At 46.2% G+C, this 27100-nt stretch overlaps 1 protein-coding gene and 3 non-coding genes across 4 annotated transcripts; 1 reads left to right on the top strand and 3 right to left on the bottom strand.

Moving 5' to 3' along the window:
- Positions 1–849: 849 nt before the first annotated feature.
- On the bottom strand, positions 850–931 carry trnas-gcu (transfer RNA serine (anticodon GCU)). Its single transcript has one exon. It is a non-coding gene; the product is annotated as a tRNA-Ser (tRNA).
- Positions 932–9477: 8546 nt separating this feature from the next.
- trnag-ccc (transfer RNA glycine (anticodon CCC)) lies at positions 9478–9548 on the bottom strand. Its single transcript has one exon. It is a non-coding gene; the product is annotated as a tRNA-Gly (tRNA).
- Positions 9549–17122: 7574 nt separating this feature from the next.
- trnav-aac (transfer RNA valine (anticodon AAC)) lies at positions 17123–17195 on the bottom strand. The gene has a single exon. It is a non-coding gene; the product is annotated as a tRNA-Val (tRNA).
- Positions 17196–23750: 6555 nt separating this feature from the next.
- On the top strand, positions 23751–27100 carry LOC137318771 (zona pellucida sperm-binding protein 4-like). The gene is made up of 9 exons (XM_067981423.1): positions 23751–23981; positions 24557–24735; positions 24803–24900; positions 24976–25109; positions 25191–25380; positions 25585–25732; positions 25887–25959; positions 26729–26842; positions 26915–27100. The coding sequence occupies exons 1-9, from the start codon at positions 23759–23761 to the stop codon at positions 27061–27063; spliced, it is 1308 nt and encodes a 435-aa protein (XP_067837524.1). The 5' UTR covers positions 23751–23758; the 3' UTR covers positions 27064–27100.

Genomic DNA, 27100 nt, shown 5'->3' with positions numbered 1-27100 from the left:
GAGCAGGTTGACCTGGATAATGCCAGGGTTGAGGAACTTCAGTTATGTGGAGAGATTGGAGAAGCTGAAATTATTCCACTTACAGCAGAGAAGGTTAAGGAGTGAATCTAATGGATGTATTCAAAGTAACGAGGGGTTTTGAAATATCAAGGAGGTAGGAATTGCTTCCTCTGGCAAGTGGGTCAGTAACCAGAGGTCATAGATTTAAAATAATTGGCAAAAGAACTAGAGGGGAGTTGAGGAGAATTTTAACCGTGAAATTCGCTTTTCTATTCCCTTATGAATATCGCAGATTATAATGTCCAGGCGGGGTGGGACTGAATGGGGGATAGAGTGCGGAGATTGGAATGGAAGCTCATCAGAATGAACTTGGTCTCATCAGTTTTTGTTATTTTTCCTACCAGTTGCCCGAAGCAGGCGGTGAACCTTCTTCTCGAGAGAGGATCGTCATTTCAGTTCAGAAGGAAAAAGGTATCAAGAAAATCGGGTGACACAGACACGGAATGATCCGAGACTGACAGCAATTCCCATTTAAACTGACACAGACACGGAATGATCCGGGACTTACAGCACATCCCTTTTAAACAGACACAGGCACGGAATGATCCGGACATAAATCATCATTATGGTACATATGTTTTTCTTACGTTGACCATAAGATTTGCTCCTTTTTGCAATGACTCCGCTTTTCTCTTTGACACTTCGCGGCCATTCTCATTTCAACACGTTCGTGGAAGGAACTTTTGCTGATTTCAGCAAACAACGCAAAAACCTCTGCCCGCCGTTTCGAGAAGGATGGGACTTTAACCAGACCTGCTGAATGAGGGAAAGAAGACTTAAACACAATAACGACGAGGGTGGGATTCGAACCCACGCATGCAGAGCACAATGGATTAGCAGTCCATCGCCTTAACCTCTCGGCCACCTCGTCACATGAGGAAGCCTGCGAAATCCCTTTTATTCAAAATGAAAATACTGGTTATGTTGCCAATCTGAAATAAAAACAGTAAATGTGGATATCCTCAGCAGGTCAGGCAGAATCTTTAGATATAGAAACAGAGTTAACGTTTCAGGTCGATGACCATCACATGAGTATTACATCACACTCCTGACTTGCGCCTTGCAGATCGGAGAACAGCTTTGGAGAGTCACGAGGTGAGTCACTCACCGCAGAACATCCAGCCTCTGACCTGCTCTTCCAGCCACAGTATTTATGTGGCTGGCCCAGTTAAGTTTCTGGTCAATTGTGATCCTCAGGATGTTACTCGGGGGGATTCGGCGATGGTAATGCCATGGTAATGGTAATCTCCCGCAGAAGAGATTTACTGGAAAGATTCCAGGGATGAGGGTCTTTAGTTACATGGATAGACTGGAGAAGCTGAGGTTGTTCTCCTTCGAACAGAGACGGTTGCGAGGAGATTTGATAGAAGTATTCAAAATCATGAAGAGAGTAGATAGAGAGAAACTGATCCCATTGGCGGAAGGGTCAAGGACCAGAGCACATAGATCTCAGGTCTTTGGCAAAAGAACCAAAGTTGAAGGAAAAACTTTTTTTACACAGCGAGTGGTTATGATGTGGAATGCACCGCCCGAGGGGGTCTTGGAGGCAGATTCATTCATGGCCTTCAAAAGGGAACTGGATAAGTATTTGAAAGGAAAAAAATACAGGGCTCCAGGGAAAGGGCGGGGGAGTGGGTATTGGTGAATTGCTCTTGCAGAGAGCCGGCAAGGACTCAATGTGCCGAATGGCCTCTTTCCGTGCTGTAACATTTCTATGATTCTATTCTATTTGTAGGAGGCGATGCAAAACGACCGGAGCGTGACGTCAATCGACCTGCTCATGTCCATTCCCTGATAATGAATCCTCGAGTGAGGGAAAGAAGAAATACATAATTATTGTACTTATTTTTTATCTTATGCTGACCATAAGAGATACTCGGTTTACCAGGGGGCCAATGTGCCCTTTGATTGATATTTCACCTAGATCACACCTTACAGTCCCAACACCTCCGTGCAAGAAACAGTTTAGGTGCTAAATTGACTTTGCTGATTTGAGCAAACAGATGTTCGCCAGCAATGCGGAAAGGCACTTCTTAGAAAAGAAGGATTTTTGGTGAAGAGACCAAACTGAACAGCGCCAGCAAATTCTTACAGCGGTGGAATTCGAAACCTTGTAATTCAGAGATCAAATCTAACATTTTCGAAAACTAAGCCACTGTCCCACATGGAAATCGATTCGTTGCGGCTGAAAGATGTCATAGAGCTGAAACGTTACCTCTGGCTCTTTCTCCACAGGCGCTGCCTGACCTGCTGAGTGTTTTCAGCATTTTCTGGTTTCATTTTTGTGATTTCACAATGGCTGTTTTCCTGAAAACACCCGATTTGACTCAAGGACAAAGCTCGCACTTCACTTTCCCCACGCGCTTTAAAGTCTGTCGTTTCGGAACAAAATCCCCTCCGCGCCGGACATTCAAAGGACCTTTCGCTCACGGCCAACCTCCTGTAATCCACACTTTTTCGCCACTGCCGCTCTTTGCATTTCTCCTCATTCCTTTTCAATCATACATTTCCACAGACCTGTTAAAATCAAGCGGAATATTTCCGATCTTCCTGCACCGCCCAGATTGCCAAAAGTGCACATTTCAGCCGTCATTCGCAGCTATGTCGCGCAGCCCGTCTCTCCCACACATCAACTACTCGGGGAAAAGCGCCAACGACCATGGAAACAAAACCCAGTTCTTCAGTTCACATCCCCCGTGTCACAAGATACCCCATGGAAATTTCAGGGAAAAGTATGCCGCTGTCCTTCCAAATGCCAGCCCTGCTTTCTTCGTGCTTGTCTCTGGAGCAGTCTCGCAGTTGGAAATGTTTCAAGGCACAAATGAAGATTGGTGTGAACGGGACATGTGCCCCCGAGAAACAGCGGTCGATGTAGAGCAAACTTAAAGACATAAGAATGTGAAAGTGAATGTTAGAGTCGGTAAGGCCGCAGGAAAGTCTCAATGAAATGGACCATGATTTTGGAAGGAAAAAAACCTGGAAGAAGCGGCGGGTCTGAATTATGGATCTTTCAGCAGAGACACATGAGAGAACAAAAACAGGGTACAGACAAAGGTGCTAGAGTCAGAAAGAAAAAGCACGAATTAAGAGGAATGAAAAGAGAGTGAAAGAAAGGATGGGATAGAAGGCGATGAAAGAAAGAAAGAAAGAAAGAAAGAAAGAAAGAAAGACGGGAGAAAGAAAGACAACCGTGCATACTCACCCAGCAAACGGGCGCTGCTCCCAATCGGCTACACTTCGCCCCACTGACCCTCGTCCCATTCACAACATCCTACAATATACTGTCAATGCTGTGCAGTGAAACAGAGAATTTAAAGGTATAAAGACACTCACACCGTCCTACAATACACTTTCAATACATGTGCAGTGAGACAGCGAGTTTCAAGGTATAGAGACACTCACACACCGTCCTACGATACACTTTCAATACATGTGCAGTGTGACAGCGAGTTTAAAGGTATAGAGACACTCACACACCGTCCTACGATACACTTTCAATACCTGTGCAGAGAGACAAAGAGTTTAAAGGTACAAAGACATTCACACACCGTCCTACAATACACTGTCAATACCTGTGCAGTGAGTCAGCGAGTTTAATGGTATAGAGACACTCACACCGTCCTACAATACACGTTCAATACCTGTGCAGTGAGTCAGCGAGTTTAAAGGTATAGAGACACTCACACACCGTCCTACGATACACTTTCAATACATGTGCAGTGAGACAGCGAGTTTAAAGGTATAGAGACACTCACCTTTTTTTCAAAAGTAGCACATCCCAGGAATAAGAGAGAGCGAGGGTCAGTTTCCCTCTCCTGATGCAGCTGAGGCTTGTCAGTCAAGAGTCCCCTCCTCCCAGTATTGGCTGTGGAGGAAGTACAGTGTAGATTTAATGGAATACCTTCAGCCTGACCGAGGTTAGGCTGACTGGCCAGTAATTATTCGATCTACACCTTTCTCCCTTTTTAAACAACGGTACATCTTTAGCAGTCCTCCAATCCTCCGGCATCACATCTGTAACCAGAGATGATTGGAAAATGATGGTCAGAGCATCCGTTATTTCCTTTCTTGCTTCTATTAACAACCTGGGATATATTTCATCCGGGCTCGCCCACCTCCTCTCACTAATATCTATCAGTGACACGTTACTGTCTGTTTGGGGTTCAGACCGTTTTATCTTTGTCCATTTCGCTTGTCCGTTTACCTGTGCATCCCAATTTCGCCTGCATTTCTCTCTGTTCAACTTTGTGTATCCCTCAGTGCGTTGATACACGGATGATTATGTGTGCTTGTGTTTGTTACATTAAATAAATTAGGGGTTCAGACAATTCTCGCTCTGACATTGGACAACTATTGACCCAAACTTTACAGCGAAGTGTTGTTTATTATGGTCCCGAAACTAAAAAAATCGTAAGAGGTCCAAAAAGGGAAAAGGAGATAAACTTGTGAGGGAAAATATTGACAACAATCAAGGTTTTTACACGTATATTAAGAGAAAGAAGGGTGACTAAGAGTTATGTGGGCCCCTTAAAGACAGATGGAGGTGATATTGTAATTGAAAATCAGGAAATGCCAGAGTTGCTAAATATTTACTTTTCATCGGTCTTCACAGAAATGGATGAGGCTAACATACCAGAGACACGAGGAAAACTGAAAATAAATCAACGGGATTCGTATAAGTAAAATAATGGTAATGGAGAAAATAATGAGTCGAAAGATAGACAAATCTCCAGGACCTGATGGTTACCATCCCAGGGGACTAAGAGGAATAGGCGAGGAAATGGTACATGTTTTAGTCATGATCGTTCAAAAGCCTCTTGATTCAGGAATTGTTCCTTTGATTGAAATATTGTCACTCTCACTCCATTATTTAGGATGGGTAGGAGAGATTAAGTTAGAAATTAAAGACCCATTAGTCTGAAGTCTGTTGTGGGGGAGTTACCAGTATCTGTTATTAGGGAAATAATGACTGAACACTTGGATAAATATGAAGTCATCAGCGAGAGCCAGCATGGATTTGTAAAGGGTAAGTCAAGTCTAACAAAACTAGTTGAACTTTTTGAAGGTGTAACTAACGTGGTAGATAATGGAGTTTCCTTGGGTGTTATATAATATTCACTTCCAGATGCATTCGATAAGGTACCACATAAGAAGCTGTGAACAACAATGAGAGTGCGTAGAATTTACGGCAAACTAATGAAATGGGTTCGGAGTTGGTTAGAAGGTGGGAGACAGAGAGCCAGAATAATAAGGTATGTACTCAAATTGGCAGGATGTGATCAGTGCTGGGGCATTAGCTTTTGACTATATGTATAAATAACGTAGGTGAAGGAATAGGAAGCCGTATCGCCACGTTTGTCGCTAGCATCAAATTAGATATCACAGTGAGTAGCGTTTCTGGGTGTATAAGGTTGTGGTGCAATCGGTCAGCCTGCGGTAATTAGAAGACTCTAGAAATACCCAGGTTATGAATTCGAGTCGCACCTTGGATAGACAAACCTTCCAATCCGAGCATTTTGACCGGAGTTCAAGGTGCAACTGGCATGTTCCATAACGCATCTACTTCTTAGTGTTCCTCTGTAGGCACTTGTGGGTACTTGAGTTCCTCTGGCCGACCGTCTTGCAATAGCAGGTGCGAGTTTACTTGTTTATAAGGGAAGAGGGGGCGATTAGCGACAGCTGATAAAGCAAAGCGGCCTACACGAGGTCCTTAAATCTGAAGAACCAAACACACAATTCTTCTTTTCGTTGAGTGGATATTCGTCGATTGGAAGTTTCGTGTGAGGAAAATTTGGAAGGGAAATCTGCTGCCTGGTGTCACTGTGTAACGGGTGAAACTATTCAGTTTACAGATGTTAATACGCTGAAAGGTCGAGAGGTTTTTTACAACTCCCGTGTGGGACAAGTTTAGCTTTTGAGCCACTGGGTAAAGTGTTATTTTAATTGGTGCTAACGATTGACAAGACATTTGGCACAAACAAACAGAATTGTAACCTCACGAGTTCACTGTCCATGTTTCTCACATCATGTTCAACAGAAACAAGGAATCCCCTCAACACGTCACTGAGAATTTTCAAAAAGGGATCCTCATCATGGTTCGACGTCAACGAGGGATAATTCATAGTACAGGAATCTGCATAATGGAAACTTTTCTAATCGCGAGTCCGGGTAGCTCAATCGGAAGAACATCGGACTTTAAAAACCGATATTGTTCTGAAGGTTCAAAGTCTGGTTCAGGCTGTAAATTTTGAAACAGCTGGCAAGTTCTGTCTTTGCAGCGGAGCAACAACTGCGGGACAGACGATACCTGCGATGTGCTGTCAAAGCTTCGGTGGTATCCTGTTTCCCAGGGATGGACAGAAATGCGCTTTCTTCGGCGGCATTCGCTTCTTTCCGCCAGCAAGGTGTGATTGGAGAGAGCGGGGCCGGACAGGCGGCCTGAATGTTGTTGCTGTCGTGGCTTCACTCAATCCGGGAGCTGGGGAACATCGAAATCGGAAAACTGATGGATGCAGTGCTGTTTAGAACTGCAGTTATTAACCGACGCAGCGCTGCAGGATTCTTTAATGATCTCTCACAAATCAACTGAAAACAGTCGCAATGTGCAGCTTTGAGAGGGGCTTTCTGCACCGTTAGGGCAGGAAACGGGAGTGAGGGAGAGACACTGTCGTTATCTCTGTAATGCTTGAGTTTGTGTGGAACTGTGCAGAGGTTCTATGAGGTGTTGTGTTTTTTTCATATTTAACTACAGAGTGAATTCTTGCTTCATTTATATTCACTAATTGTTGGTGGATAACGTTTTCAAAATGTTTCCGCTCGGTTTCGAAGCGGAGTTATTTAGTGTGTTCGGCGTGCGTGATAATTACTGCACGACGAAAAGTTCACTGTGTAAATGCATATTGGCATAACTCAGATGATAGCTGCCGTCTACAAATGCTCTCAGTGCGAGAGCCGGGTCAGATTCCCGTTCAGGGAATTAAGTTTTACAAAATAGTTTATTGTATTAATTTCGCAAAACTCATTAAACTCTAAAAAAGACGAATACTCGTTCTAATCGCCATTAATCAACCAGCAACATTCTGTTTCAGACTGAAGGAAATCCTAACATTTTTTTAATCATTCATGGGATGTCAGCGTCGGTGGAAAGGCCAGCACTTATTGCCCAATCCTAATTGCCCTTGAGAAGATGGAGGTGATCCGTCTTCTTGAACCGCTGCAGTCCGTGTGGTGAACGTTCTCCCACAGTGCTGCAATGTAGGGAGTTCCAGGATTTTGACCCAGTGACGATGAAGGAACGGCGATATATTTCCAAGTAACGATGGTATGTGACTTGGAGGGGGCGTGCAGGTTGCGGTGTTCATATGTGCCTTCTGCCCTTGTCCTTCCAGGTGGTAGAGGTCGCGGGTTTGGGAGGTGCATCTTGTGGATGGGACACACTGCAGCCACGGTGCGCTGGTGGTGGAGGGAGTGAATGTTTAAGGTGGTGGATGATGTGCCAATCAAGTGGGCTGCTTTTTCCTGGGTTGTGTCGAGCCTCCTGAGTGTTGTTGGAGTTGCACACATCCAGGCAAGTGGAGAGCATTCCATCACACTCCTGACTTATGCCTTGTAGATGTTAGAAAGGTTTCGGGGAGGCACGAGTCTCCAGTGCAATCACAGCTTTCATGTAATTTGATGACCAGAACTGCACGCAGTACTCAAGTTGTGGCCTAACTAATGTTATGTACAGTTCGAGCATAACCTCACTGCTATTACAGTCTATGCCTCGGCTAATTGAGGAAAGTATCCGGTATGCCTTTTAACCACCTGATCTACCTGTCCATCTACCTTCAGCGATCTGTGGACATGCACTTCAAACGTCCCTGTGTTCATCTACACCTCTCAGTATCCTCCCAAGCAATGTAGTTTCAGAGCAACTAATTCTGAAACGTCTTACTTGATAATACAGGTCGTACAGTCAAAACCATTTGGTAAAGGGAGACTAATATTAGTGACTGAAAATAGTAAGTGCACAAGTTGATATTGCTGTACACCAGAATAGAATACGAGATGGGATGGACAGAAACGGTCTGAAAGATGGCTGATCGGCTATGGGAGGCAGCGGACATTTATACTGGCTGTCCGACAGCCAGTGGTTTGTTTTTCTCGGGGTATGTTTCTCACTTGGGGGATTATGTTGATTAATGATACGAACGGTCCCGGGTTCGAATCCACGACGAACCTGACAACCACAAGGCTTTTTGTGAAAAGTCACCAATTGGCTTCTGATACATTTTCAGTGTTGCTGTTGGTCGAATTGAATTATATCGAGAGCATTTTTAAGATCCAGAGGAGAGAGTGCGGAACTTTCCAAGGCGAAACGCATGTGAAGTAAATAAATGTCTCAAGCTGATGAGGAGATTGAAGCTCGATGTGAATTTACCTTCAGGCGGCCTCATTGACATTAGATGACAGGATAGAACGCCACATATCCAAGTTAGCCGATAACACCAAGATGGGCAGCATTGTACGCAGTGCAGATGGAAGAACAATATTACAGAGACATTAATATAATAAATGAATGGGCAAAACTGACAAATGGATTTCAATTTAGTCCAGTGTGAGGTCATCCACTTTGGACCTGAGGAGGATATTTCAGAATACTTTCTAAATGATGAAATGCTCGAAACTGTGGAGGTCCAAAGGGACTCAGGTGTCCAGCTACATAGTCATTAGAATGTCATGGACAGGTGCAGAAAATAATCAAAAAGGTTAATGTAATGCTGGCCTTTTTTATTTAGAGGAATAGAATACTAGAGAATAGACATTATGCTACAGCTAATCAAAGCTCTGGTTTGACAACACCTGGAGTACTGTGTTCAGTTTTGGGCACCGCACCTGAGGAAGGATATATTGTCTGTGGAGGGAGTGCAGTGTGGATTTACTACAATGATACCTGGACTCCAAGGGTTAAATTCCAAGGAGAGATTACACAAACTCGGGTTGTTTACCCTGGAATTTGGTAGGTTAAGGGCTGATTTTTTCGAAGTTTTCAAGATATTAAGGGGAATTATTGTGGTAGTTCGAAAGAAACTATTTCTGCTCGTTGGGTGCCTGGGACGAGGGGACATCGCTGAACCATTAGAGTCAGCAATTTCAGGAATGAAGTTGGGAAACACTTCCACAAGCAAAGGGAGGTAGAAGTTTGGAACTCTCTTTCGCAAACAGCAGTTGATGCGAGCTTAATTGTTAATTTTAAACCTGAGATTGATAGGTTTTTTTGAACCAAAGGAATTGAGGTATATGATGCTCAGGCGGTTTTATGGAGGGAGGTCACAGAACAGCCATAATCTCATTGAATTGCGGAACAGTCTCGAGGTGCAAAATGGCCGACTCCAGTTCCCAAGTTGCTCATTGGTGCAGAATGCAAAACGATTCTGCATTGGCCGGGAATCGAACCCGAGTCCCTCGCGTGGGAGGCGAGAATTCTACCACTGAACCACCAATGCTGGCACATCTGTTATCTGCAAATGTCCACTTAGGTCTCTTCGCTCACATAGTGAATGAAAGCAGCAATTTGAGTAAAGTTTACTGATGGTCAAGTGTGCGTTGTGACGATATCGAGACAGTCGACAATATTCAGCGCAGTTGATTCTGCAAATTGTTGCTTGATATTACAAGTCGTACATTCAAAACCACTTTGATAAAGACACTCTAATATTGTTGATTTGAAATAATTGGTGTAGAACCTGATATTGCTCGACATCGTATTTGGTACAAGAAAGAGAGATTGGATGGACAGAGCGTTCTGAAAGGATGGCGGATCGGGTATATGGGAGCGGAATTTTACCCTGGCTGAACATCTCCGTTGCCTTTGGGTCTGATTTTTGCTCAGGGAGTTTCATTGGTTCAAACCGGATCAGCCCCGTTGTGTCCCCATTTTTAATCAAAAATCACCAATTGGTTTCTCACATCTTTTCAGCGGTGCAGAAGGCAGGTTTGACTTATCTCCAGCAGAGCATGTTTGAACACCAGAGGACAGAATGCAGAGGGTTTGTCCACGTAACACACGTAGACGAAATGAAGATAATCTTTCAAGAAGTTTTACAGATTGAAGCCGGCACGTGAATTTATCCCAATTCAGTCGATCTCATGTGCGCAGAATGAAAAGGTAAAGAATGCTGCATTGGCCTGGAACCAAACCCCTGGTTTCCCACAGGCAGACGAGGGTTCCACCACTGAACCGCTAATGCACACACAGGGGCAGGTTGCACGTGTAGCGTTGGATATATGTCTTGAATATGCAGTCAGCAAAGCTCCTGTGCAGCCTGCTTTTACAGCCGCGCGAGCGAACGAGGCAAGGCATGGACTTTGAAATTCACTGTGCTTTCGAAACCAACTGACAATCATGGTGCAAAATGCTCAAATAAATAAGAGCTTTAATTACCAGGCAGTGCTTCTCTCAGAGATAAAGAGATAATCCAGCCAAATGTTTACCTATAAGATTTCACGATATGGGATTTAATTTAAGTTGCACCTTAAATTCAGTTTGATCACCGAATGTGGAGATTTATGCTATTATTTTCTTTGCGTGCTTCTCTCTATCTCTGTCTGCATTTCTTCTCTCTCTGTGTTTTCCCCTACTGGACTTATCAGGCTTCCTTGAACGGCCAGGTCTGGATGGGATATGCCTGTCGGATCTTCAGTCAAATGTTGTATTTCGACGGGATGATCTTTGCGATTTTCCGTCTCTGTTTTCGGAAAATATAAACCCAGATGGGATTCCCCCTCCTCAGGTCCCGTCACCTGCGGGTAATGAGAATGAGCCTGATCTATCACTCGGTCTTAATATCTGTATTCTCATTGCTTAAGAATAAGATAACGGGGTTACAGTTATTTTCAGGTCACATTTTAGAAATTAACACATGACAGATTTATTCGAAAACTAGAAGCACGTGGGGTTAAAGGACCAGTGGTAATGCGGGCACGTAATTGGCTGAGGGATAGGAGACAGAGAGCAGTGGTGAACGGATGTTTTTCTGACTGGAGGGAAATATGCAATGGGATCCCCCAGGGGTCGGTACTGGGACTATTGCTTTTCTAGTTACGTATAAATGACTTGGATGTGGGAATAGGGAGTACAATTTCGAAGTTTGCGGATGTTACAAAACTTGACAAAGTAGTAAATAGTGAGGAAGATAGTAGCAGACTTCAGGAGGACATGGACAGAATGGTGAAATGGGCAGTCACGTGACAGATTTAATGCAGATCAGTGTGAAGTGATGCACTTTTGGAAGACGAACATGGAGAGGCAGTATAATCTAAATGGAACAATTTATGGGGGTGGGGGGGTGGGGGGTGGGGTGGGATGCAATAGTAAAGGGACCTGGGCGTGCATGTTTTGAAATCAGGGCAAGTTGATAAGGCGGTTTACAAATCATAAAGGATACTTTGCTTTGCAAATAGGGGCATTGAATACAAAAAAAAGGAAGTCATACTAATCCTTACAAATTTGTGTTTAGGCCTCAGCTGGAGTATATTGTAGGGTTCTGGGCACCACACTTTAGGATGAAAAGGCATTGAAGAGGATCCAGAGCAGGTTGGCCTGGATGATACCAGGGATGAGGGACTTCAGTTATTTGGAGAGATTGGAGAAGCTGGGATTATTCTCCTTACAGCAGAGATGGTTAACCGGAGACCTAATAGAGATATTCAAAATAATGAGGGGTTTTGAAAGTACAAGTAGGGAGAAACTGTTTCCTCCGGCAAGTGGGTCGGTAAACAGAGATCATAGATTTAAAATAATTGGGAAAAGAACGAGAGCGGAATTGAGGAGAATTTTTTCACACGGAGGGTTTGTTAAGATCAGGAACTCACTCCCTGAAAGGGTGGTGGAAGCAGATTCCACAGGATCATTCAAAAGGCAATTGGACATGTACATGAAGAGAACTAATTTGCAGGGAAAAATCTGGGGTGTGGGTCTAATTGGACAGTTCTTCGAAAGATCCAGCACAGGTACCACGGCGGAATGGCCTCCTTCTGTGCTGTAAGCTTCTGTGATTCTATGATTACCTCCTGAATCATTACAATTGATGCTATTCAGTGTTGAGGAACCAAGAAAATTATTAACGTGATATTCGTCATCTCCATTCCCTTACCAATATCGCAGATTATAATGTACAGGCGGGGGTGGGACTGAATGGGGGATAGACTGCGGAGATTGGAATGGAAGCCCAGCAGAATGAACTTGGTCTCATCAGTTTTGTTAATTTTCCTACCAGTTGCCCGACGCAGGCGGTGAATCTTCTTCTCGAGAGAGGCTCGTCATTTCAGTTCAGAAGGAAAAAGGTATCAAGAAAATCGGGTGACACAGGCACGGAATGATCCGGGACTTGGAGCACATCCCTTTTAAACAAACACAAACACGGAATAATCCGGGACTTACGGCACATCCCTTTTAAACAGACACAGACACGGAATGATCCGGGATATAAATCACAATTGTGGTCGATTAGTTTCTCTTCCGCTGATCACAAGATCAACTCTTTTTACCAGGACACCGCTGTCCGTTTGATACGTCGCGATCTCCCAATCTCTGCACCTTCGTGGAAGGAACTGTTGCTGATTGCAGAAAACAACGCAAAAAGTTCGGTCTGCCGTTTCGGGAAGCACGGGACTCACAACCACACCTTCTGGATGGAGTGAATGAGAAAAACAAGACTTGAACACAATAACGACGAGTATGGATTCGAACCCACGCGTGCGAAACACAATAGCTTAATAATCCGTTGCCTTAACCTCTCGGCCACCGCATCACAAGAGTAACACTCCGAAAGTCCTTTTATTCAAAATGAAAATACTGGCTAAGTTGCCAATCTGAAATAATAACAGTCGATGCTGGAAATCGTCAGCTGGTCAGACAGAATCTTTAGATACGGAAACAGAGTTAATGTTTCAGTTCGATGATCTTTCGTCTGAGCTGAGTCAGAATAAAAGCGCTTTCATTTTATTTTGTTGAATGCAAAGCCCTGGACTCTGAGGACAAGAAAGTCGGACCATACAATGTGACCTGCCCATGCACCCAAATCGAGAATGTTGAAAATACCCAGTCAGCAGAAAACTTCGGTGGAAGAACAGATTTTGTCACTGCATGCAGCGTGGGGAATTGCCAGGATGCCAAGCATTAGGATTCACTCGATATTTTGTCAGAGAGGCCGTTGATGAATTTCAGATGGAACAGCAACATGTTGAAATCCAGTCGGTGTGTGAAAGAAAGCGAGTGCTGATGGAAGGGGCTGGGAGTTCAGCAGTGTGGGGCCGTGTGCCCAAACACAGCAGTTAAATCCGATTCTCAATTAGTGAACCCATCCAAAAGATCTGTTTGTTTGGTTGAGGTTTTTTCTTATTCGTTCATGGGATGTGACCGTCGCTGGCGAGGCCGGCATTTATTGCCTATCGCAAATTGCCCTTGAGAAGGTGGTGGTGAGCCGTCTTGTTGAACCGCTGCAGTCCGTGTGGTGAAGGTTCTCCCACAGTGCTGTTCGGTAGTGAGTTCAAGGATTTTGACCCAGCGACGATGAAGGAACGGCGATATAATGTCGATGAAAACATAAATTACAAAAGGAGATTGATAGATTAGGTGAATGGGCAAAATTGTGGCAAATGGAATTCAATGCAGACAAATGTGAGGTCATCCACTTTGGATCAAAAAAGGATAGAACAGGATACTTTCAAAATGGGAAAATGTTAAAAACAGTGGATGTCCAAAGGGACTTAGGGGTTCAGTTACATAGTTCATTGAAGTGTCATGAACAGGTGCAGAAAATAGTCAATAAGGCTAATAGAATGCTGGCCTTTATATCTAGAGGACTAGAGTACAAGGGGGCAGAAGCTATGCTGCAGCTATACAAAACCCTGGTTAGACCGCACCTGGAGTACAGTGAGCAGTTCTGTGCACCGCACCTTCGGAAGGACATATTGGCTTTGGAGGGAGTGCAGCGTAGGTTTACTAGAATGATACCCGGACTTCAAGGGTTAAGTTACGAGGAGAGATTACACAAATTGGGGTTGCATTCTCTTGAGTTTCGAAGGTTAAGGGGTGATCTGATCGAAGTTTATAAGATATTAAGGGGAACGGATAGGGTGGAGAGAGAGAAATTATTTCCGCTGGTTGGGGATTCTAGGAGTAGGGGGCGCAGTCTAAAAATTAGAGCCAGACCTTTCATGAGCGAGATTAGAAAACATTTCTACACACAAAGGGCGGTAGAAGTTTGGAACTCTCTTCCGCAAACGGCAATTGATACGAGCTCAATTGCTAAATTTAAATGAGCGATCGATAGCTTTTTAGCAACCAAAGGTATTAAGGGATATGGGCGAAAGGCAGGTATATGGAGCTAGATCACAGATCAGCCATGATCTTATCAAATGGCGGAGCAGACACGAGGGGCTGAATGGCCTACTCCTGTTCCTTTGTCCTATGTTCCGATATTTCCAAGTCGGGATGGTGTGTGACTTGGAGGGGAATGTGCCGGTGGTATTGTTCCCATGTGCCTGCTGCCCTTATCCTGCGAGCTGGTAGAGTTCGTGGGTTTGGGAGGTTCTGTCGAAGAAGCCTTGGCGAGTTGCTGCAGTGCATCCTGTGGATGGTGCACACTGCAGCCACTGTGCGCCGGTGGTGGAGGGAGTGAATGTTTAGGGTGGTGGATGGGATGCCAATCAAGCGGGCTGCTTTGTTCTGGATGGTGTCGAGCACTCATCCAGGCAAGTGGAGAGTATTCCATCACACTTCTCACTAGCGCCTTTTCGATGGTGGGAAGGCTTAGGGGAGTCAGGAGGTGAGTCACTCGCTGCAGAATATCCAGCGTCTGACCTGCTCTTGTAGCCACAGTATTTATGTGGCTGGTCCAGTTAAGTTTCTGGTCAATTGTGACCCCAAGGATGTTGATGATTGGGGATTCGGCGATGGTAATGCCGGTGAATGTCAAGGGGACATGGTTAGATTCTTTCTTGTTGGAGACAGCCATTGCCTGGCATTTGTCTGGCGCGAATGTTACTTGCCACTTATCAGCCCAAGCCTGGATGTTGTCCAGGTCTTGCTGCATGCGGGCACGGACTGCTTCTTTATCTGAGGGGTTGTGAATGGAACTGAACACTGTGTAATCATCAGCGAACATCCCCATTTATGTCCTTAGGATGGAGGGAAGGTCATTGATGAAGCAGCTGAAGACCATTGGGCCTAGGACACTGCCCTGTACTGTACACTACTTTTTAAAATATTACAGATAAGCAGAGCACTTGAGCAGTCACAGCTGTGACTTTGACTTTTCTCCCTCTCCTCTAGATCTCCCCCGCAACTGCCACTAACCAACCGCAATCTTCTGTCACACTTCTCCACGAGAAATTTCCGTGCCTCAGTTTTCAGATGAAATAACGTCCATCGCTTCAGTCACGGATAGCCCAGAGAGAGTTTCTGAGTTTCAGGACCCACTTTGCCTCAATCCTCCTTGAGGTACCATGAAAAAATGTCCTTCAGTTAATAATAATACAAATAAAAGTTCTTATCTTTTGGGGTTTTGTTTCGATTCCACGGCTTTTAAAGGTCATTGCGGATATTTGACGAACCGCCTCTTGATTGGCGGCTTCTCTTTGACAAAGATCCCGAAGCGATCATTGAGAGGCTGAAAATCAAGCTGTTTGAGAAAAGCACTGATACTTCGGTATTTATGTTAGCAGTATGGGTTCTGGAAGTGCTCAGGTTGTGAGTTCAAGTTTCACCTTCAACAATCAAACCTTTCAATCCGGGCATTTTGACCGGAGTTCAAAGTGCAACTGGTAAGTTCCATGATGCATCTACTTCTTAGTGTTCCCATGTGGGCACTTGGGTTCCTCTGGCCTTCCGTCTTGCTTGAGAAGATGCGAGTTTCGTTGTTTTCGAGGGAGAGGGGAATCTCAGCGTCAGCTGTCATGGCAAAGGGGCCGGAATGAGATCTTTAAATCGTTAAGCGGATATCCATCCGTTGCAAATTTCGTGTGGGGAAAATTTGGAAGGGAAATATGCTGCCTGGTCTCACTGTGTAACGGGTGAAATTATTCAGCTCACAGATGTTAATACGCTGAAAGGTCGAGAGGCCTTTTCCAGCTCCCGTGTGGGACAAGTTCAGCTTTTGTGCCACTGGGTAAAGTGTTATTTTAATTCGTGCCAACGAATGACAAGACATTTGGCACAAACAAGAAGGATTTTAAACTCACGAGTTCACTGTCCATGTTTCTTACATCATGTTCAATAAAATCAAGGATACCCCTCAACACGTGACTGAGAATTTTATAACAGGGACCCTCACCCCCGTTCGACGTCTTCGAGGGATGATTCAGAGTCCTCTTATGAATATTTAAGATGGGAACTTAACGACGAGCGAGCCTGGGTAGCTCATTCGTTAAAGCATTAAACTTTTAAAGCGGGTAGTGATATCAGGGTCCAGTGTTCAAGGTATAAATTTTGAAACAGCTGGTAAGTTCTGCCTTTGTTGCGGAGCAACAGCTCCGGGACAGACGATGCATGTGATGTGTCGTCAAAGCTTCGGTGGTGTCTTGTTTCCCAGGGATGGGCAGTAATGCGCTGTCTGTAGCGGGAATTGCATCTTCCCGCCAGCAACGTGTGATTGGAGAGAGCGGGGCCGAAAGATGGGCTTAATGTTGTTTCTGTCGTGGCCTCAATCAATCCGGGAGCTGGGGAAGATCAAACATCGAAAAACTGATGTTTGTTGCCGCGGCCGCAATGCTGTCTTTAACTGTGGTTATTAACCGAAGCTGCACTTCAGGAGCCTTTAATGATCTCTCACAAATCAGCTGAAATTATTCGCAATGTGCAGCTTTGAGAGGGGCTTTCTGCACCGTCAGTTCAGGAAACGTGAGTGAGTGTTAAACACTGTCTGTATATGTGTCGTGTTTGAGTTTGTATTGAACTCTCCAGAGAATGGAAAATATACCTGTTCTGTGAGGTGTGGTATTTTATTCACATTCAACCACAGACTGAATTCTTGCTTTTTTCACACTTATTGAATTTTAGTGGGTCACGTTTTCAAAATGTTTCTGCCCGGTTTCGAACCGGGGACCTTTCGCGTGTTAGGCGAACGTGATAACCACTACACTACAGAAACGCTGTTGCACACGATCGTATCGGAAGCCCTCAGAAGATAGCTGCCGTCTGCAAATGCTCTCAGTGTGGGAGACGGGTCCCATTCCCGTTCAGGGGATTAACTTCTACAAAATAGTTTACTGTATTAATTTCGCAATACTCATTAAACTCTGAAAAAAGACGAATAGTTGTTCAAATCGCCATTAATCAACTAACAACTTTTTGTTTCAGGCTGACGGAAATCCTAACTTTTTTTTATGTATTCATTCACCAGGCAGAATATAGAAAGTTCAGAGGGGATGTGAAAGAGGAAATAAGGGGGTCAAAGAGAGAGTATAAGAATAGACTGGCGGCCAACATAAAAGGGAATCCAAAAGTCTTCCACAGGCATGTAAACATTAAACGGGTCGTAAGAGCCCTACTCTGATTAGTGACCATAAAGCAGATCTACTCATCGAGGCAGAGTGGGTGGCTCAGGGACTAAATGAATACTTTGCATTTGTCTTTAACAAAGATGAAGATGCTGCCAGAGTCTCAGTATAGGAAGATATAGTTGAGATACCAGATGGGCGAAACATTGATAAAAAAGAGGTACTTGAAAGGCTATCTGCACATAAAGTAGATAAGTCACCCGATCCGGATGGGATGCATCTTCGGTTGCTGATAAAAGTAAGAGGGGAAATTGCAGAAGTACTGGCCATAATCATCCAAATATCCAAAGATACGGCGGTGGTGCAGAGGAACGGAGAATTGCAAATGTTACACCCTAGTTCAAGAAAGAGTGCAAGGGTGAACCCAGAAACAAGAGGCCAGTCAGGTAACCTCAGTATTGGGGAAACTTTTAGAAACGATAATCCGGGACAGAATTCACAATCACTTGAACGAGTGTGGATTGATTAGGGAAAGCCGGCACGGATTAGTTAAAGGCAAAACGAGTTTAACTAACCTGATGGAATATTTTGATGAGATAACAGAGAGGGTAGATGAAGGCAATGCAGTTAATACGGTGTATATGGACTTTAAAAAGGCATTTAATAAAGTGCCCCATTGTAGGCTTATCAGTAAGATTGCGGCCCATGGATAAAGGGGGCAATAGAAACATGGATACAGAATTGGCTAAGGGACAGGAAACAGAAAGTAGTGGTGAGCGGTTGTTTTGTGGACTGGAGGGAGGTGTACAGTGTTGTTCCCCAGGGGTTAGTGATGGGACCACTGCTTTTCTTCATATATATTAATGACTTGGACTTGGGTGTACTGGGCACAACTTCAAAATTTGCAGATGACACAAAATTTGGAATGGCGGTAAAAACTGTGACGGATAGTGATTCACCTCCAGAGGTGATAGACAGACTGGCTGCATGGCGGACACATGGCAGATGAAATTTAACGCAGAAACATGCATAGTGATACATTTCGGTAGGAAGAACGAGGAGAGGCAATATAAACTAGAGGGCACAAATCTAAAAGGGGCACAGGTTCAGAGAGTTCTGTGGGTTTATGTGCACAAATCTTTGAAGGTGGCAGAGCAGGTTGAGAAAGCCGTTAAAAATCATACGGGATCCTGGGCTTTATAAATAGAGGCATAGAGTAAAAAAGCATGGACGTTATGATGAACCTTTATCAAACACTGGTTTGGCCACAACTGGAGTATTGTGTCCAGTTCTGTGCACCGCACGTTGGGAAAAATGTGAAGGCCTTCGAGAGGGTGCAGAAGAGATTTACTGGAATGATTCCAGGGATGAGAGACTTTCGTTAATTGTATAGACTGGAGAAGTTGCGTTGTTCTCCTTGGAACAGAGACGGTTGCGAGGAGAATTAATCAAGGTATTCAAAATGATGATGGGTCCAGACAGAATAGATGGAGAGAAACTGTTCTCATTGGCAGAAGGGACAAGAAACAGAGGACATAGATTTCAGGTGACTGGCAAAAGAACCAAAGGTGAAATGAGGAAAAACTTATTTACACAGCGAATGGTTAGGACCTGGAATGCACTGCCCGAGGGGGTGGTGGAGGCAGATTCAATCATGGCCTTCAAAAAGGAACTAGATAATTACTTGAAAGGAAAAGAATTGCACGGCTTCGGGGAAACGGTGGGGGAGTGGGACGAGCTGGATTGCTGTTATATTAGAGCCGAATGGCCTCCTTCCGTGCTGCAACCTTTCTCCGAATCTATGATTTCATGGGAAGTGACCGTCGCTGGCAATGCCAGCATTTATTGTGTATCCCTAATTGGCCTTGAGAAGGTGGCGGTGAGCCGCCTTCATGAACCACTGAAGTCCGTGTGCTGAAGGTTCTCCCACAGTGCTGTTCGGCAGGGAGTTCTAGGATTTTGACCCAGCGTCACGTGAGCATGGTGTGTGACTTGGAGGGGAACGTGCAGGTGGTGTTGTTCCCATGCGCCTGCTGCTCTTGTCCTTCTAGCTAGCAGAGGTCGCGGGTTTGGGTGGTGCTGTCGAAGAAGCCTTGGCGAATTGCATTGCTGCAGTGCATCTTGTAGATGGTACACACTGCAGCCACGGTGCGCTGGAGGGAGTGAATGTTAAAGATGGTGGATGGGGTGCCAATTATTCGGGCTGCTTTGTCCTGGATGGTGCCTAGCTTCTTGATTGTTGTTGAAGATGCATTCGTCCAGGCATGTGGAGGGTATTCCATCACACTCCTGACTTGTGCCTTGTAGATGGTATAAAGATTTTGGAGAGTCATGAGCTGAGTCACTCGCCGTAGAATGCCCAGCCTCTGACCTGCTATTGTAGCCACAGTATTTAAGTATTTTAATATATATTCGTTCATGGGATGTGGGCGTCGCTGGCGAGGCCAGCATTTATTGCCCATCCCTAATCACCCTTGAGTGGTGGTGGTGAGCCGCTTTCTTGAACCGCTGCAGTCCGTGTGGTGAAGGTTCTCCCACAGTGCTGTTAGGCAGGGAGTTCCAGTATTTTCACCCAGCAGTGATGAAGGAACGGCGATATATTTCGAGGTCGGGATGGTGTGTGACTTGGAGGGGAACGTGCAGGTGGTATTGTTCCCATGTGCCTGCTGCCATTGTCATTCTTGGTGGAAAAGGTCGTAGGTTTGGGAGGTGCTGTCGAAGAAGCCTTGGCGAATTGCTGCAGTGCATCCCAAAGATTGTACACACTGCAGCCACTGTGGGTCGGTGGTGAAGGGAGTGAATGTTTAGTGTGGTGGATGGGTGCCAATCAAGCGGGCGGCTTTGTCCTGGATCGTGTCGAGCTTCTTGAGTGTTGTTGGAGCTCCACTCATGCAGGCCAGTGGACAGTATTCCATCACACTCCTGACTTGTCCCTTGTATATGGGGAAAGGCTTTGGGAATCAGGAGGTGAGTCACTCGCCGCAGAATACTCAGCCTCTGACCTGCTCTTGTAGCTGCACTATTTATATGGATGGTCCAGTTAAGTTTCTGATCAATGGTGAACCAAGGATGTTGATGATGGGGGATTCGGCGATGTTAATGCCGTTTAATGTCAAGGGGAGGTGGTTCGACTCTCTCTTGTTGGAGATGGTCATTGCCTGGCACTTGTCTGGCGCCAATGTTACTTGGCACTTATCAGCCCAAGCCTGGATGTTGTCGAGGTCTTGCTGAATGCGGGCTCGGACTGCTTCATTATTTGAGGGATTGCGAATGGAACTGAACACTGTGCAATCATCAGCGAACGTCACCATTTCTGAAATTATGATGGAAGGAAGGTCATTGATGAAGCAGCTGAAGATGGTTGGGCCTAATGCACTGCCCTGAAGAACTCCTGCAACAATGTCTTGGGGGTGAGATGATTGGCCTCCAACAACCACTCCCATCTTCCTTTGTGCTAGGTATAAATCCAGCCACTCGAGAGTTTCCCCCTGATTCGCATTGACTTCAATTTTATTAGGGTTCCTTGGTGCCACACTCGGTCAAATGCTGCCTTGATATCAAGGGTCTGTACCTCTCAACTCACCTCTGGAATTCAGCTCTTTTGTCCATGTTTGGACCAAGGCTGTGGTGAGGTCTGGAGCTGAGTGGTCCTGGCGGAACCCAAACGAGCATCGGTGAGCAGTTTATTGGTGAGTAAGTGCCGCTTGATAGCATTGTCGACGACACCTTCCAACACTTTGCTGATGATCGAGAGTAGACTAATGGGGCGGTAATCGGCCGGATTGGATTTGTCCTGCTTTTTTGGATAGGACATACCTGGGCAATTTTCCACATTGTCGGGTAGATGCCAGTCTTGTAGCTGTACTGGAACAGCTTGGCGAGAGGGGCGGCTCGTTATGGAGCACAAGACTTCAGCACGACAGCCGGGATGTTGTCCGGGCCCATCGCCTTTGCTGTATCCAGTGCACTCCAGCCGTTCCTTGATATCACGTGGAGTGAATCGACTTGGCTGAAGATTGGCTTCTGTGATTTTGGGGATATCGGAAGGAGGCCCAGATGTATCATCAACACGGCACTTCTGGCCGAAGATGGTTGCAACCGCTTCAGCCTTGTCTTTTGCACTCACGTGCTGGGCTCTGCCATCATTGAGGATCGGGAGGTTTACAGGGCCTCCTCCTCCCATGACTTGTTTAATTATCCACCACCATCACGACTGGATGTGGCAGGATTGCAGAGCTTTGATCTGATCCGTTGGTTGTGGAATCGCTTAGCTCTGTCTATAGCATTTTGCTTCCGCTGTTTAGCATGCATGTAGTCCTGAGTTGTAGCTTCACCAGGTTCACACCTCATTATTTGGACGCCTGGTGTTGCTCCTGGCATGCTCTTCTACACTCCTCATTGAACCAGGGTTGATCCACTGGCTTGTTGGTAATGGTAGAGTGAGGGATATGCTGATCCATGAGATAACAGATTGTGCTGCTGCTGATGGCCCACAGCAACTCATGGATGCCCAGTTTTGAGCTGCTCGATCTGTTCTGCATCTTCCCCATTTAGCACAATGGTAGTGTCACACAACACGTTGGATGGTATCCTCAGTGTGAAGACGGGACTTCGTCTCCATGAGGACTGTGCAGTGGTGTCATGGAACAGATGCATTTGCGACAGGTAGATTGGTGAGGACGAGGTCAAGTCAGTTTATCCCTCGTGTTGGTTCGCTCAACACCTCATGCAGGCCCAGTCTCGCAGCTATATCCTTCAGGACTCGACCAGCTCGGTCAGTGGTGGACATTGAAGTCTCCCACCCAGAGTACATTCTGTGCCCTTGCTACCCTCAGTGCTTCCTCCAAGTGGTGCTCAACATGGAGGAAGACTGATATCATCAGCTGAGGGAGGACGGTAGCTGGTAATCAGCAGGAGGTTTCCTTGCCCATGTTTGACCTTATGCCATGAGTTTTCATGGGGTCCAGAGTCAATGTTGAGGACCACCCAGGGCCACTCCCTCCTGACTGGATATCACTGTACCGCCACCTCTGGTCGGATCTGTCCTGCCGGTGGGACAGGACATCCCCAGGGATGGTGATGGAAGAGTCTGGGACGTTGGCTGAAAAGCATGATTCTGTGAGCATGGCTGTGTCAGGCTTTTGCTTAACTCGTCTGTGGGACAGCTCCCCTAATTTTCGCACAAGTCTCCAGATGTTCGTGAGGAGGACTTTGCGGGGTTGCTGGGCTTGTTTTGACCTTTGTCGTGTCCCGTGCCGAGTGGTCCGTCCGGTTTTATTCTTATTATGACTTTTTTTTAAGCGAGATTTTTCAGCTGAGTTGCTTGCTCGGCCATTTCAGAGGGCAATTAAGAATCAATCACATTGCTGTGGGTCTGGAGTCACATTTCGGCCAGACCGGGTAAGGACGGCAGGTTTCCTTCTTTGAAGGATATTCGTGAACCAGATGTGTTTTCACGACAATCCGGTAGTTTCATGGCAACCCATTACTGATACCAGTATTTTAATTCCAGATTTTATTTAATTAATTGAAATTAAATTCCTCAGCTGCCGTGGCGGGATTTGAACTTATGACTTGGAGATTATTCAGCCAGGACTGTGAGATTACTATTTCAGTAACACAACCACTCTGCTACCGTACCGTATCTGGACAACAACATATTGATTTCACTCTGTTTATTAATTAGTATTAAAAAAACCGCATTCCCACCGGTCACACGGAGATGGGGCCTATTTTTAATAAACTATTAAAGGTGACGTTGGGTCTAAAGAATAAAGGTGACTAAAAAAGCAAAAAAAAAACAAATAATGCGATTTGGTTCCAGTTTGGTTGTGATGAAGAAATAAAGGTGTCGTTGGACCCAGTATCACCTTTATTTTTTTTATATAGTTCACATCATAATTTTACTGTGATTAATTTCAGTAGGTGTTAGACATTCACATGGTACAAGTTGTAAATCAAATTCAGCACCAACAATGGAAGAGTTAATGTCACGTGTGTACCAAGTAATTCTGTCTCACCTTTATTCTTCCATTAAAAACAGGCCCATCCGTGTGAGCCGTGCGAATGCGGGTTGATGTTCGGGAGCCCGTGGGCCACGGACTCTGCCTCAGCCTGATTGGGACATTCCGTTACTGCGGGTTAAACAGCGCTGCGATAAAAAGGGGAAGTCGGCTTTCCATTATCACTTACTTTGGAGAGTTCGCTTGTTATAATGGAGGAGTTGGGGATTCTTGTTTTGTTATTTGTTGTAATCTGTTCTGCTCAGCCGCCCTCTCTTCTTTTCCCCGCCGATAAATGTTGGTTGTCTCCTAAAAACCGCAAAGACTGCGGATTTCCGGGAATTGAAGCTCGTGAGTGTGTGCGGAGAGGCTGCTGCTTCGATGCGGGGAATCTGGATGCGCCGCCGTGTTTCTATTCACTGGACAATCTGCCAGGTGGGTGTATTCTTGGTCTGTCTATATTCTGGGCCAGGACTTTCCAGGGTCACCCGCCATCAAGCTGCACGCGGTTTCCCTGGACAGTTTCATCTCTTTCCCTCCTGTCCTACAACGCCAGTTGGAGATTCAAACTTTTCCAGTCCGGAGAGTGGAACCGCTGGTGGGATTGAGCTTCCAATCCCGCAGAGTAGATTTGATGGTGGGATTGGGGGTGCTGTTAATCAGATACAGAAAAGGCAATAGTTAATCGTCCTTTGACCCAGTATCTGCAGTTCGAATCATTCTACTGTTCGGTGACTTGGGAGTCGCACTGAGTAAGGGCAGAGTGAATGAGCCCCGGCCCCTGCTGCCACTGGCTATTTGGATTTGATATTTAATTTCTATCGGAGATACAAGCAATTTAAATCCAACCATCGTGGTGATGAGCTATAGTTGGTCTACTGGTCTTCATTTGACAGATAATGGGACGGGATAGAAACTGAAACATGGATGGGGTTTGTCCCCCTCCCGGTAACAGTTCCCTTGACCCTCCCCGTGGGGCAACTAACCGCCTTTCATTGCCTCTCTTGCAGTCTGCACCAAGGATGGGCGGGTCCTGATCGCGATCTCCAAGGATTTGACGCTGCCTCCTGTAAACCTAACAACCCTCCATCTGAAGGATGGAGACGGAGCTGAGTGCAATCCGACCGTGGCCTCTGCAGACACTGTGCTTTTTCAGTTCGCAGTCACTGAATGTGGTGCTACTCAGCGGGTAGGTATTGCGGGCTGGGAGTCCCATCAATTGCTCAGTTCGGGACTGATGGTCTTTTCTCTTGTAGCTGGACGGGGTGAACATTCTGTATGAAACGGATGTGTTGGGTGAGTTTGAGATCTTGGATGGAGCTTTGGGATCGGTGACCCGGGACAGCCCTTTCAGGTGAGAATAGGAGCACATTCAGCGGGTAGAGACAGTGAGGAGCTGAATTCTCCAGCCGTGTCCGTTCTCTTGCAGGCTCCATGTCCAGTGCAGTTACAAGGGAAGCCAGGAGTCTGATCTACAGGTGAAGCCCAGAGTTTACACCCTTTCTCCACCACTGCCTGCCACTGAGGCCGGGATCCTGCTTCTGGAGCTGAGAATAGCGAGAGGTAACGAGTGCTCGCTGATGGCTAGTGTCCAACTTGAGGCTCTCTCCACATAGTGCCCACCCTTCATCTTTCTCTTTCCAGATGGTGGCTACCGGAGCTGGTACGTGGCCAGTGACTACCCGATCCAGAGTGTGCTCCGGGACCCCGTGTTTGTGGAGGTTCGTGTTCTGAACCGGAATGATCCGTCCCTTGTGCTGGTGCTCAATGACTGCTGGGCGACCCCCACCCCAGAGCCGTATTCAGGGATCCGATGGGACCTCCTGGTGGACAGGTAAGGGAGCGAGGAAGCTTGAGGCAGTGTGGGGATTGGGGAGGGTGCGACATCGGCGGGGATTAATACAGAAATCGTTACTGGAGTCCGAGTTAATGACGGGGGGAAATATTCCTTCGAAGTTGATATTGTGTTCCAGACGCTGGTGTAATAGGTTTGATGTAAACCTGTAACCGTGTTACTCCCCCTCTGTCTCTGTTCCAGGTGCCCCTTTGCTGGTGATAACTACAAAACCCGCCTCCTCCCGGTAACCGCTGCTTCCCATTTGCTGTTCCCAACTCACCATAATCGTTTTGTAGTCAGCACGTTCGCTTTCTGGGACCGAGTTTCGGCCCGAGCTCTGACCGGGGAGGTGAGTTTCCTTCAGTGCTTCTTTCGCGGTCACTTGGTATCACTTGTTCCCTGGCTCTTAATTAGTGAGTAGGCCCCCTGTTGGTCGGTTGACTAGAAGCATTAATCTCCTGACTGGTAACTGTGACTGACCGTACCGCACTGTCCCTTTGCAGGTTTATTTCCACTGCAGTGCTGAGGTTTGCTACCCTTCCACCCGAGAGAACTGCACTGCTCCCTGCAGCTCCAGTAAGTACCTGTGATCTGACCAGAAATTAATTCCTGATGGGGAGGGGTGGGTGTGGGACATCTGGACACGGGGCTCCCTCAGCAAGAGGCCGAACACTGAGAACAGGAGGAGTGTCCTGAATCTGGCGGTTCTGGGAACTTGCCCAGTTGCATTCGGTGCAGGTTTCCATTTAGAATGTCAATTTAGGGCAGCGGGTCTGAGCGCATCTTGCACCAGGTCAGTAATTGTGAAGGATGCTCTGATCCTTGAGCTGGAATGAATGAAGTATTTTTGGCTCTTGCTACTTGCCCGGATGCTGAGCTGCCCTACTTGCCGACCGCTGAAGAGCAGAATCCTCCCATTGTTGGCACGGGTGTGTTCCGCATCCGGTTCGGAACAGTTCACCCTTGGCATTGGAGAACGTTTAACCAGAATCTAATTGTCCTCTTTCTGACACTGGGAATTCAGGGTGCAACTGAAAGGATGTCCCGGGGCCGGACACCTGGCCAATTGCGGGTCAAAGTAATGCATCAAATAGTGTCTCCTTCACCAGGAGACCAGACTGGCCATTGTAGCGGCAGCAATTGCAAACTCTGCTCAGTTGGTGCGTCCTTCTGAGAATCGGTTTGGTGAGAACCAGATGCAATTATAGCCGGAATTCTAAACTCTGTCCGGTACCCAGGGCCCTGATGGTTTTTTGCATGAGGCCATCTGATTCAGGATTTGCAGACAACTGAAGATTTAATTATTCACCATCAACTCTTGTCTCTTGTTCTCCTTCGCCCCCAGAGAGGCGAAGAAGCGCCGATAACCGGTCTGGGGCCTTGGTGACCGCTGACGGACCCATCCTTTTCCTGGAAGGTGAGGAGAGATTGGCTGCTCGGATCCGACAGGATGAGAAAGGTAAAGCAGGATGCTCCACCTGTCTCGTGATGGAGTGACTGGTGCCCATCTAAACCTGGCTTTTCCCCACAGATGCTGCTGTTGATTCCACCTCCCTTGTTCCCGGATTAGCGGTTGGGGTAGCGCTGCTCTCCGTGGCCCTGTTGGTCGGGACTGTTGCTTTGTGGAAAATGGAGCAGGGCCGCAGGGTGGGCTCCGAGTGCAGCTCCATGGAACTGTAGATGTGTCTGTTGGATAATAAACTCCTGTTATAGACGA

Source organism: Heptranchias perlo, unplaced genomic scaffold (assembly GCF_035084215.1).
Source record: "Heptranchias perlo isolate sHepPer1 unplaced genomic scaffold, sHepPer1.hap1 HAP1_SCAFFOLD_73, whole genome shotgun sequence".
Taxonomy (NCBI): domain Eukaryota; kingdom Metazoa; phylum Chordata; class Chondrichthyes; order Hexanchiformes; family Hexanchidae; genus Heptranchias; species Heptranchias perlo.
Note: the sequence above shows the minus strand (reverse complement) of the source record. Positions and strands in the feature narration are given on the sequence as shown.